Genomic DNA, 13,765 nt, shown 5'->3' on the forward strand with positions numbered 1-13,765 from the left:
GGTGGTTTTAATAAACTGCTTGTGCACTTTTAATGTTCTTAATGCCTCGTTTTAAATGCCAGTGCTCTCCGGATTCTACTAATGAGGTGTGGATAACGGTGTAAAACGCTATTTATCTGCATAAGCAAGAAATGCCAGGTTTCACCCATTCTAAAGCCTGTATGTACAAAATTGCTGGACCTCTGAAAGCGGCGGGAGAAAAGAGATGGGCTATTCAACAAAGGTTAGTACTTTTTATCATGTTTTACTACACCCAAAGTCCATTTCACACCGGAGTTCTCCTTTAATATTAAGTTCTTAATTTTGGGATTTTGGGATTCAGAAATTTGCATGTGTGCTGAATGCAGGCTTGGTTCAACATTTACCTATTTTATCATCCAGGAGCACATTAATAAATGGACAACGTACCTGAAGGTTTAATCCTTCAGCTTCTCTTCTTAAATGCTACTGGTGATGTAAAACAAAAATAGGACATTTTAAAATATGCTTGACAAGTGGGGGGAAATTTTAACAATAGAAATGAAATGTTTCATTGAAAACAATAGATTGGACAATTGTGGCTTTCTCCTTAAGAACGTATATACAATGTCATATATGTGACAAAACAGTTCCACAACAGTTGCTGGCTCACACATACAGTATCTGAAATCATTAGCTATAAAAGTCAGTTTAACATTTCCTAGCTAGACAGGACATGTGGCAGGTATCAGTAATGCATCCTCTCTCAGTAAAACTAAAATGTAATGCCATTCTTCCTAAGGTAACGTGCAGTCACAATTAAGCACAATTATGCGATATTAGCATGATTAATTTTTTTTTCAAAACACTACCGTTAAACATTGTTAGTCAATTGACCACCACCAAGTTTAATTTAAGTTCCTCAGTAAATTACACATAGAAGTGATAGTTGGGAGTCAACTGTAGTATAAAGATTTTATTTAAAAAATGCATCAAGACAGAGACCAAGACCAGATTAAGATTTAAAAATAAAATATGTAACCACTAACTACATTCATTGTTTATGATTTTAATTTAAATGTTACAGAGTGGGGTTGGTTGGGGGCACTGTAAAACATTAGCTAGCTATCTCCTCTATAAATAATAAAATTTTCTGTTTTGGACATAACCCATCTTAAGCTAAATACTAATGCACGCGGTAGCTAGTTTGTTAGCTAGCTAGCTAATGTTGTGATTTGGGGTTTTTTTGCTTAGCAGTTAACACATGCCTTGTTTATTCTTTTAACATAATACACATGTTTATTCTCTTAACATAATACAGTATTCTTTAACATTATTCTTTTAACATAATGCAGTATTCTTTTAACATAATACAGAAGTAAAATGTAACCACTGTTTAATGTAGAAGTGAAGTGTGACCATTGTCTAAGATGTGTCCGAGCGGTGAACCCTGGGGGGAGGATGTTGAGCAAACCACACTGTAGAGTGAGGCCTAAAAAGCAGAAGGCGTGGGCCTGATTGTGCCGACGTTGAGGAAATATGAATCTACAGCATCTTCATGGATGGTGGCCTCTTTTCCGGCCTATCAGTCCATCGGTAGGGACCATAAGTCTATGAGGGAAAGTGTTGGGGGTGCAGAAAGAAGAAGTGTGGTACGTGTGGATGACATTACCATGTAAGGTATAGAAGAGTGAGCGGAGGGGTGGAGAAAACAGTATATAACGACTGCATCTAATCATACTCTTTGAGAATTCTCGGATGCACAGGTTGTGTTGGTGTCTCTGAGATTCTCCCTGAGATATATCTCTGATTTTTAATAAAGCCTTTGATAGCATTGCAACAATTTGGCTGTTGGCTCCTGTTTTCTCCTACAATCGAACGAACATGCTGGGCTGAAGTGGTGGGAACGTGGTCAGCCCACGACAGATGGTGACCCCGACGTTCTTGGGGGGAACCCAGAAGCCCATCCTCTAAAGACCTTTGGTTCATCCATGCCGGCATAAAATAAGGTAAGCAGAATACCTGTTACAACAAAAATTCTGCACATTTGCATAAATACCAAATTGTGATGAACTAATGGTGTTTGGTTGATGCCAAATTTAATTTTTTTTATTCAAGTTAAAAATAAATCAAGGCTACAGGTAACAAGGTAATAAATAAATAAAAAATAGGTGATTTAAAGGAAAATACAGGGTTGGAGTCCCTAACAAGTGTTTTCTTTGTTTCCTGGGGTGTGGCAACCCTCCCGTTTGCCTGACGAGGCGACGGCAAGACCGAGCGGCGATCTCGAGTCAGCTGGGTCACAGGCGTCCCGGGGACCTGAGGTACCCCCAGAATCGCCTGATTTCGGACCAAGAACCTGAATTGATTGAGGGTGGTAAACCTTACGGTGTCAACTGAGCCCCAATCTATCAAAGTAAGGTTGAAGACGACTGAAGGCGAGTATCAGTGATTTATCAACCATGCCTGGTGGGGAAATGCACACGATCCAACAGCAGTTTGATTTAAAGTGGGGTTTTGGATTATGGGAGTGGAAAACTTTAGACGAACAGATAACCCTGACCAGTAAGATAATCCCCCCTATTGAAGACAATCCCAAGAAATGGAAAAAACAAAAAAACAAGTGTTCCACAAAATTGAGATCGTGGATCTCGAAAACGGGGTGGCAAGGGAAAGACCGAGTGTCGTTGGGGGATATTATTGACTATAAAATACGGGAGTCTCGCAGCAAAGTAGAGCGACTAAAACATGCGCATAAGATTGCAGGAATGATAAACCGCAAACGCTTGGCACGTAAAATTATTAAAGGTGAAAGAGATTTAGTGCGGAGTCGTCAATACAAACAGTACTGGCTGGGAGTCATGCAGGAACAGGCTAGAAAAAGCGGTCTGAAAATAACAGACAGAGAGGAGGATCTCACACCACCGCCATATGAGCCTAAGCGCGTAGAGGCCTCAGCTCCCTCAGCGGAGGGCGCAGGAGGAGCGCAGGGAGGGGCTGGTGGAATGTATCCTGTGGTCAATGTTAAAACGGGAACTATAAAAGTTAACCAAGCTGCCGACGGGAAGCCCAATAGAACACGCGATAAATCCACAATGAAACCCCCAGGGGTCAAACCATTTGACGAAGTACGCGCGAGGCAGGAGGGCTGGTATGAGTATGTTGATTCACAAGACGATAGCTCAGATGCGGAGTCCACACACTCAGAACCATCTGATAAGGAAGAGGGCTGCGAGCGCGCTTCAAAATCCGCACCAGAAACACACAGGCGAGCTAAAAGGAAGGGGGGCCCCACAGCTGTCAGAAAACACAAATCAAAGGGAGATCCATCGGCAAAAACCATTAAGGGATGCAAGGGGGAGAGCAAGGGAGAGCTGGACGCGCGGTAAGGATTGACTGTGTATTAGAGGGGAACTGGATGGAGTCAGATTCAGATAGCACACACACAGAGCCGAGCGGAGCAAGCGAGGGAGATGTTTCGGGGAGTGAGAAGGAGGGAGATGACACAGAAGCTATGAAAGCGGAACTATTGGACGCCAGAGAAGAGTTGCGCAAGATCAGGGAGCAGCTTCACTCACCACAGTCTGGCTGCTCAGAGCAGCCCTGTCAGAAGGGCTTTGCAGGGCCTCACGCAGGCACTAGATCTAAAATGAGTAATAAAAGTCCTGAAGTAGCCGAAATCATGCCACTCGTGTCCGGACCCGCAGGGGTGCGCGAATATCAGCCCTGGACATTGACTGACGTAACTGCCCTGACTGACCAACTTCCTCCTCTCAGCGAGGGGGGAGGCATTTGGCTGGCCAAACTAGATAAGCTTACTGCCGGAAAAATCCTGGCTCTAGGAGACTTTAGGGGGGTGGCAGCGCGTTGTTGCACTAACACAGATCTTAGAGATATCGAGTATGATGCAGGCACAACTCATGCATTACATGAGGCCCCTCTCAACAGGCACATTGGGGCATTAGGGGATGCCCTCCGTAAAAAATGGCCTGTGCGTGCGGCATCCGCAGTTCCCAAGTTCACATGGTCTGATAAGTTAACTCCCACAGCTTATCTAGGCCAACACCTGGGTGTCCCAAACTGGCATTCACCCAGGAACCCAAGGCCCCCACCGTGACTGGTTTAGGAAGGCTGTGTTGGATGGTGTCCCAAAGCATGTGCAGGAAGCCATAGAAAACAATCCAGATTTAACAGATTGCGATTCTGACCAGTGGAACAAGCACCTCATTCATCACTTAACTAAGGCCCTAGACAAAGCGGAAGAAAAGAAGGAGGAACGAGACAAAAGTGAAGTAGAACTGTTAAAACTACACTTAGCGGAGGCGCGGCGCAAGGCCACTGAAGACAAACAGGGTAAAAAGCTAAAAGCTGCTACGGTGGCTCCGGTTCAAGCCCATCACCCTCCCTTAGGTCTACCTTAGCCAGATATGTTGCAGGCGGTGCACACGTACGGGGGCCCGCCCCACGGTCCTCAATACGCTCCTTATGCACAACAGGGGTGGGAGCACCCACACGAAAGATTTAACGGGGGTTTCAGAGGCAGAGGTCGTGGAAGGGGCAGAGGCACTCGGGGTGGTCCTGGCGGACGGGGTCCTGATATGTCAGGTGGATGTTTCATCTGCGGGGAGGAGGGGCACTGGTCGAGAGAGTGTCCTCATAACTCAAGGGAGCGGCACCAGCATGTCAGCGGGCGAGGGAGGGGGAAAGGTCCGTACATGACTGCACCTAACCCCTCTGTAGTCCCAGGGCAGTTCCCACTTGGAGACTGGGGAGCTGAGCAGCACGCATGACGGGGCCCCAACGAGAACTCAGACAGCAGCGCTACGGCGGATCCCATGCTGTCCTTGACAGTTGGCTCTCAAGAACTATAATTTCTGGTGGATACAGGAGCAACACACTCTGCAATCAATTGTGTTTTGCCGGATGACTTAGTGAGCAACGATGCTGTCATAGTTCGTGGGTTCTCGGGGGAGTTTCAAAGTCTGCATAAAACTGTTCCAATGACTGTACAGTGTGGCCAGCAGGCCATTAACCACAGGTTCCTCATTTCAGAGTCAGCGCCTGTTAACCTCTGCGGGAGAGACATCCTGACTAAACTAGGAGCTACTGTGTTGTGTAGTCCCCTAGGTCTGGTGGTGACGCTGTCGGACGGTACCGAAATCCAGTGTTCGCAGGAAATCAACACCGGGATGTACCTGATCTCCACGGAGTGGCCCCCCACAGTCGACATATACTGGGGGCTCCTGGAACCTGACTCATGCACCGCAAAGGGCATCCACTCTGTGTTTATGTCCTGGAAGCCGTGGATCAATCTCCTTGAGCCTTATGTCCCGCCCCCCGACCCACTGCATGTCACTTTGTTTTATGATCCAGTAGGGGATCCAGTTTATGGGGAAGAGTTTGGGGAACAGCTACAGGGGCAGGTATGGGAAATAGAGACCCAGGGGATAATGGTGGGGCCCGAGGGGGTCGCCGCCTCCGTGCGTCTGACACCTGAACAGCGACACTGGTACATGATGGGCGAATCGGCAGCTCCACATATTTCATTAGCTTTGCACCCTGCACACATGGCTAAGGAGTTAGGAGGCATGATTAGGAGAGCTGCAGCCGCTGAGGACTGGGAGTTAACTAACATCCCATGTATAATCTACACTAAATCTTGTAACACCTGGTTTATCAAAACACGGTCGTTTGATAAAGTTAAATTAACCCATGAAATGTTGAGCAGGTTCCACGGGAGAGAATGCTGCGATCACCCTGACTCACAGACAATTCTGAATCAGATACCGGCTTCTCTGTGGTCGAAGGGAACTCATGACGTGGGCCTCATCTCACAGCCACCAGTCAAGTTTGAGGTACAGGCCGACCGCCCCAGGTGGGTGAGACAATACCCACACAAACCAGCTGCAGAAGCTGGGATCACTGTGACCATAAACGCACTTTGGGCTGCAGGGGTCTTAGAAGAGGCCGAATCAGACTGGAACACCCCCATCCTCCCAGTGGAGAAGAAAGGCACTGGTACATATCGTATGGCACATGACCTAAGGGCCATTAATGAAATCTTAATAACTCCCACCATTCCAGTACCAAACCCATATGTAGCCTTATCTTCACTGTCACCTGAAATGAAGTGGTTCACATGCATTGACCTGGCTAACGCATTCTTTTGTGTCCCACTAGCAGAGGAATGCCGAGACTTCTGCACATTTACCGTCAACGGCAGGCAGTACCGGTACACCAGACTTCCACAGGGGCTGGCCCTGTCACCGGGACTGTTCAATAAAGCTTTGTCTATATCTCTGCAGACCTGCCACATGCCAGAAGGGTCTCTTTTGATCCAATATGTTGATGACGTGTTAATTAGCTCAGAAACCGCCGAATCGTGGTGCCTGGAGGCCACCACACGTGTCCTCCTAAAACTGTGGGAGACAGGCTACAGCGTGTTGCGAGATAAGTTGCAGTGTTGCAGGCCTAGAGTTCAGTTCCTAGGCCGCATAGTCACAGGAGGTTTGACCGGCATTTCCCCTTCACACAGAACCACCATATTACATCATCCCATTTTTGGGACTGACTGGGTACAGCAGACATTACGTACCGGACTATGTGGGCCTGACGCAACCATTGAGAGACATGGTCAGACAGCTGGGGATGAGAAATTTGCCAGCTAAGCTAAAGTGGACAGTTGATGCTGAACAGCACTTCATCAAGTTAAAACAGTCACTAGCTCAGGCAGTGGACTTGGCCGTCCCTGACTATAACCTACCATTTTTTTTGGATGTTTCTGAAACACACTCATGCGTGAACGGAGTGTTATATCAAAGAAAGGGAGGTGACCGCAGGGTCTTGATGCACGCGAGTATTTTGTTAGATAACACAGAAAAACGACACCCTCCATGCACACAACACGTAGCAGGAGTCGCGAAACTGGTTCAAAAAACAGCACACATTGTCACAGGACACCCATTACATATTCTGACCAGCCACAGCGTCATGGCTTATGTAAACTCACAGATGTTTACACTCACCCCACTGAGACAGAGAAGAATACAGAAGGTCTTGACTGCGCCAAATTTACTGTTCACGCATGAAGGGATTAACATGGCTGATTGCATGTTACAGGGTCCGGCACACGAGTGTGTAACCGAGGTGGCAAAAGCAGCTAAATGGAGGGCGGACTTAGAAGCAGAACCGATCCCAGGGGCGGAAAATATGTGGACGGACGGGTGTGGCTACAGGAGCCAAGATGGCGGGGTGGAATCAGGATTTGCAGTGGTAATGGAGACTCACGGGGGCCCAGGCGAGTTTTGGGTTGTGCAATCAGGGAAACCTGACGGCGTACAATCAGCACAGAGAGCAGAACTGTTGGCTGTCATTGCAGCACTAAGGCTGGGGGAAAACAAGGAAGTTAACATTTACACAGACTCTGCGTATGTGGTAGGAACAGCTCATGTAGAACTGGGTCATTGGGAGAGAGCAGGCTACATCACACCAGGAGGCAAGCCCATCAAACATCAGCAGGACATGAAAGAATTAGCAGAGGCGTTGCTGCTACCAACCAGAGTGGCTATCATTAAGTGCAAGGGGCACCAAAAGGGGGACAATTTAATAAGCAGAGGTAATGCAGTAGCAGACGCGGCCGCTAAAAAAGCAGCAGGTTACAGCACCGGAGCACATCAAATGGTTTGCAGAGCAGAGGACGAGTGGGCTCCTCTGCCGCAGGGTCCAGAGCTACGCAAGCTACAGGAGCAGGCGACCCCGGAAGAAAAAACAGCGTGGTTTAGCAAAGGCGGCAAAAGGGGTGGCGAAGTCTGGAAGGGACCAGATGGGAGACCGATTTTACCGAGTCAACTGATCAAATCAGTGTTGACTGAAGCGCATGGGGCAGCGCACGTGGGGCGGAAACAAATGAAAGAAAATTTGTGTCACTGGTGGCATCCATACCTAACTAATTTAATAGCAGACTGGACTGCTAAATGTGATGTTTGTAATACTCATAACACCTCTCGTACTTTAAAACCAGGTCCAGGCAAGTTCCCTGGGCCACGGGAGGAAATCCAGATCGACTACACAGACATGATAACACCAGTAAGAGGGTTAAGGTATTTACTAGTGATCGTGGACAAATTTTCAGGCTGGGTTGAAGCATTTCCCACCAGGGCAGAGGACTCCAAGTCTGTCTGCAAAGCGCTGATAAATCACTGGATCCCGTGGCACGGCTTCCCAAAATTAGTGCGTTCAGACAAAGGGACGCACTTCACCAGTAAAGAGTTGAAGCTGGTGGAGCAAAGTCTGGGTTTGAGACACAGGTACGGGTCGGTTTACCATCCCCAATCTCAGGGCAAAGTGGAAAGGATGAACGGTAACATTAAAAACAAATTGGCAAAGGTGTGCGCACACACAGGGATGAATTGGGCCGAATCCCTGCCGATAGTATTGATGGCCATCAGATCCTCAGTGGATTCTACTACTGGTCTAACTCCTTTTGAACTCATGACAGGAAGAAGCTTTCCAGGACCGCACAAAGCACTCACCCCACCTGCCTGGAAGGCGGTAGGAGCACAAAAAGAGTGGTATAATCTAGAGGTCTGCACTCCCGCGGTAATCCCGCGGGTCCCGACAGAATATTTTGCGGCGCGGGACAGAATTTAATTGTTATTGGCGGGAGCGGGAGTTGAATTAGTCCAGGCGATGCGGGAGCGGGACCACATATACATGTAGAAAAATCCCGCAAATTAATAGTCTAGAAAATTATAATAATAACAACGCAATGATTTCCATGCATAAGGAACAGGACAAAAACAACTAATCATTCAGTAAGTAAGCAATAAACTAATTCAAAATATTGGCTAAGCAACTGATCACGTGAACATGAAGTGTGCGTCATTTTGTCATTTTGATACAGAAATGGCAGAGACTGTAGACCAGGGGTCGGCAACCTTTGAGACATGGAGTGCCAACTTTAACATGTCCAGTCAATGAGTGTGCCACTATGGCGGCGAGTTTAAATTGTTGACCGAGGAGGGGGGGAGGTGTAAATCGACACAAAAAGTATTATATCGCGATCGATCGCCAAGTTTAAACGCCTCCGCCGTTCGCGCGAGGTGTGCGTGCGGAGTCGCGCGCTACGGTCACTCGCGAAAGTATAATCCATTAATATAATAATTTATATTAAAATATATATTTTTGCTGATGCTGGTCCAGCGTGTCGCGTGCCAGTGACTATGCCTCGGTGTGCCAATGGTGGCACGCGTGCCATAGGTTGCCGACCCCTGCTGTAGACGGTCAACCAGTTTCGGCTGTGGAAAATTCTATTAAAACAGGTGAATACATCACAATTAAGCCAACTACAGGAAAGTCTGATGTATGGAAGTCATATTCCATTGTAATTAATGGAGATGGAAATTGGCTTGTTGTGATACATGTCAGAAAGTGTTGGTGTACGTCACCTAACGGGATGTGTTTGGACTGTGGTAAGAAATGGGACAGCGCGATCAATCGCTATATTGCTGTTTTAATAAATACATAAGAAAATTTCAAGTACTAAATCTAATTAATTCAATTCATATTAGGATTGCGGGCGGGGGCGACAGAAATGTGTATGTGGTGGGCAGGTGCGGGATTAAAACAAGCGATTTTTTGGCCGGTGCGGGCGGGAGCGGTATTAAAACAAGCAGGTGCGGGCGGGAGCGGGATTAAAACAAGCAATTTTTTGGCGGGAGCGGGTCTAAAACAAGCGGGAGCAGGCGGGAGCGGGATTAAAAAAGCCGTCCCGCGCAGACCTCTAGTATAATCCTTTAAAAGCTTTGTGTGCAGCTTATTCTGCCCAGGTACGAGGAGAGGAGTCAGAACCACTCCTGCCACCGGACCCAACCGTGGAGGGGGAACCAACTCCGCGAGCAGACCTGCCCGTCACCAAGTGGGTCCAGCTGAAGATCATCAAAAGGAAGTGGGTGGAGCCCAGGTGGACCGGACCGTTCGAGGTCGTCGAGAGAACAGCGCACACCGTCCGACTGAAGGGCAAGGGAGAGACGTGGTACCATCTCAGCCAGTGCCGGGCATCGGAGCCGCCTGTGGAGGACGACAAGACCCGAGCTCACGAGCAAGGGTCACAATAACACCCTGCGTGAGGCTCTCGGGGCACATCGGGTTAGAGGCCAAACCGCCCCCAACGCGGGAGAGGAATGGAAGCTGGGTTTGCCGAAGAAGAAACGCAACACACTTCGTGGGCCGACTGCATTCTAACTGCAAAAGCCCTCTGGGTCGTTGGTAGGGCTGAACGATTTTGGAAAATAATCTAATTGCAATTTTTTATCTATAAATTGCGATTGCGATTTAAAATCGCGATTTTTTCCCACTGTTCCACTTCAGGAAACTCTGTTTCGGCATTTTTTATACAGCTCAGATACAGGGTTGCGGGGGGGGTGTAAACAGAGGCGGTCTTTGCATAGAGGCGTTGCTAGGCAATTGCCTTGGGCCCCTCCCACTGTAGGGCCCCCTTGTCTAGCTAAAGCCAGGTTCACACTACTTGACTTATCAGTCATCAGGTTTTTGTGCCGTTCGCACTACACGACTGGTTGTGCTGTAATCGCAAGTCTTTCAGTTGTTGTGGCTTTCACACTACATGACTGATCGGCGACGTGGACTCACGAATTAAACGACTGGGGAATCGCCGACTCATCTGGCTGTCCAAAAACACGAGAACACGAAAATGAAACACTCGCGAGAAGCAGCAACACCACGAAGAAAATAAAAACAACGTACATGTACTCCACATTTTCGTTATTATTATTTTTTTTTTACCGTTTAACCACTCCATAGTCCCAAATTGCCAGAATTATTTCATCTCTCCGTTGCAGTGAACATAGATATAGTCAATCGCACTATTTCTCCAGTGCTGTCACAATAACTTAAACACAGTAAACATAGTAAAGTTGTATGAAGCTAGACGCTGCTGTTGACTCACAGGCGCCGACTGGGCTAGATATGAAACATGCTAGATATTAAACATGCTAGATATCTGCCGGTCGTCTGCGATGAGTTGGCGGCCACTCGGCGACGGCTCGGCGATCTACAAAAACAGTCGGCGACTGAAAAACCAGCCTAAAATCTTGTAGTGTGAACCTGAACTTATTTCTCGCATATTAATGTTGATGGGCCCCCTAGCTAAATTCGCATTGAGCCTCCAAATTGCTAAGTCCGCCACTGGGTGTAAAATTGACAAAATTTAAGTATTATTATTATATCGTGATCGATCGATCGCCTGTGGTTGGCGCCAGAGCGAACTACAAATTTTTTAGCCTGCTTTATACCTCCGGACACGGACGAATTTCGTCCGTCCGTACCAAACGTAGCCTCCGTAGGGGACCACTATACCTCTTTCCGGTTCCAACGTTGTTATGATTTTTTTAAATACATCCTCTAGAGGGCAGTATAGTCAAATTTCCGGCACCGGCACACCAGCAATCTCCTCCCAGCTGTTTTTGCATCGCTGTTTATCGCGATGACCTGGCACCGTAGCAGAATGTAGCCTCTAACCAACTCGCAAAGTTTTTCTTCTAACTCGAGCGCCATTTTTTAAAGTCCAGTACTCTTCTTCATTGATTTTCCCGAATTGGTGTACTTCCGATGCTTCTGACTCTCTACTGCCCCCTGATTTCTGGTTTATATTGCTCCGTTACTACGGATTCGTAAGCGCTCTGGCAACGGACCCACTGACGGATGAAACGACCTCCGGAACCGGATGAAAGGGTCCGTATCCGTAATTACCGTAGGGTGTGAATGGGCCTTAAGACGCTCAATGCGTGAGAGTTGGCAGCCCTGCAGGTATAGCAACTTGGCTAAAATATGTGCGTGAGGGCATTTGGTAGCGCATATCCAGTGTGTTTAACAAAGCCATGAAGCCGGGCTTGTTCACTATATTAACGGGCATCATGTCTTTCACTATGAACTCCGTTACTGCCCGAGTTATTTCAGCGTGCCGCTTCGAATTACATCCATAAGGAGTTACACTTTCAAACGGTTCGGTCAGTGAACCCTGTCTGCTGGACCGCGGTCAAGCTATCCGCGCTTTCGCGATTCATCCGTGCTTTAAATCTTATTGCGCCTATATGCGTGATTTTACGGTATTTCGCTGCTCACCGCATACTAAAGCTGTATAAGCACAGAGAAACACTTTTGCGTATTTGAAGATGCAGCACTGGTCATTGGCATTTTAGCCTTACAAATATCATACGAGGCTTTGTGTTTTTTTAATGCTGAAGGTTTGTAGTGTTACCTCGCGTCGTAGCAACAGTAGCAAGGCATGTTTTGCAGGGTACCTGACGTTGAGCAGCATCTTTTTAAAAGCCAAAGTAATTTCACACAACTGATGTGCTGCCCCTCTTTGGTATTAGACTTTCAGTTGTGTCAGCTTCTGAAAGCCATTGTGCAACAAGTTAAAGTGCGCTGTGTTAACTTCACTTCTCCACCTCCCTGCCTCCTGCTCGGGTTCGCTCCGTTCGTCCTCGGCTCGGCTCGCTCCCAAGTCACGTGACCAGTTTAAATCGCAGCCTGTGCGATTAGACAATCGCGTTTTAAAAAATCGCGAAATTATCGCAAATGCAATTAATCATTCAGCCCTAGTCGTTGGCATCATTGTCTATAACATTCTGATAACAGCAGTGTGGGCCATAACCAACTATGAGATGTTAAATTCCCTTCGGCGATACCCAGGAGAGCGTACACCAGTGTAACCACATAACAGGGGACTGCCCCCTGTGTTTTACTGAATTGTATTACTGAATTGTATTACATTGTGTTTTTATTGCATTATAATCAAACTGTGTTTGTGACAAGGATAAAAGAAGTCTAGGAGCACGAGGTTGAGAGCATACATGATCTAGGAGCACGAGGTTGAGAGCATACATGATTCAGACACCCTTTCTTGTCAATTGAAAGGTAAGAGGGTCTCCAGCACCATCTAGTGGCGTAAACCAGTACCACATTAAATAAGAGGCGAAGGGCAGAAGTGAAATCGAAGGTAACAAAACAGTGTTCTGAATGAGTGGGGTAGAGTGGAAGATCCTCCCCGCAGGTGTGCCACCATTAGAGGCCATCTTTGATTTCGACCCTCCAGTGCGAGTTTCGTTGACAGGGCCGGCGGTCCCGATATCACATTCACAGGCAGGCACACTAATAGCCACGTTCGCCGCATATCCAAGCTCCAAGGTTCTAAGGGTAGACCCCATACCAAGCATCCCAGGGGTGGACTGGGTCTCGATCTTTTATCCCGTCGAAACACCAGAAGGAGAGCCAAGTTTGGGGGGCTTTGGGGTTAGGATCAGATTCACCCGCGACGGAGCCGGTAACAGGAAATACGCAGCGGGAACCTTAGACTTTAGTGTAAATTAGATAAAAGGAGGGTGATCAAAATAGCTCACTGGGCTTGGGAGAAGGGCTGATCGGGTATACCCGCCCTTCAAGCACGAAGGTGTCAAGAAGGCTATTGATCACCCCGGAAATAAATAAAGAAATAAAAATTGACTAAAATTTAGAGTGGGTAAAAATTAAAAAGGAAAATAAGCGAATTACTCAGAGCATAATTAGATAACTAAAAATGATGGGTCTATCGCGATTATTTGGGCGTCCGGGTCCGAGAACCGACGTATGGTGGGGACCTAAATGGATAAGATATGCTGCGCCCGCAGTGTCAGTAGGGGCAGTAGTGATATTCCTGCTGCTGACACTTGAACCACAAGACCTTAACAACACGAGAGCAAAAAGAAGCATTAAAGGCAGCTGCATCGACAAGTATGGGGGAATAGAATTA

General features: G+C 47.3%; 1 protein-coding gene across 1 annotated transcript; it reads left to right on the top strand.

The window, feature by feature from the left end:
* The first annotated feature begins 2,726 nt into the window (after positions 1-2,726).
* Positions 2,727-10,073, top strand: LOC143482747 (uncharacterized). Its single transcript, XM_076981251.1, is given in 5 exon segments — positions 2,727-3,343; positions 4,455-4,665; positions 4,971-6,514; positions 6,516-8,508; positions 9,786-10,073. Coding segments are annotated over 5 exon segments (4,653 nt in total).
* Positions 10,074-13,765: the final 3,692 nt, after the last annotated feature.

Source organism: Brachyhypopomus gauderio, chromosome 19, assembly GCF_052324685.1.
Source record: "Brachyhypopomus gauderio isolate BG-103 chromosome 19, BGAUD_0.2, whole genome shotgun sequence".
NCBI classification, from domain to species: domain Eukaryota; kingdom Metazoa; phylum Chordata; class Actinopteri; order Gymnotiformes; family Hypopomidae; genus Brachyhypopomus; species Brachyhypopomus gauderio.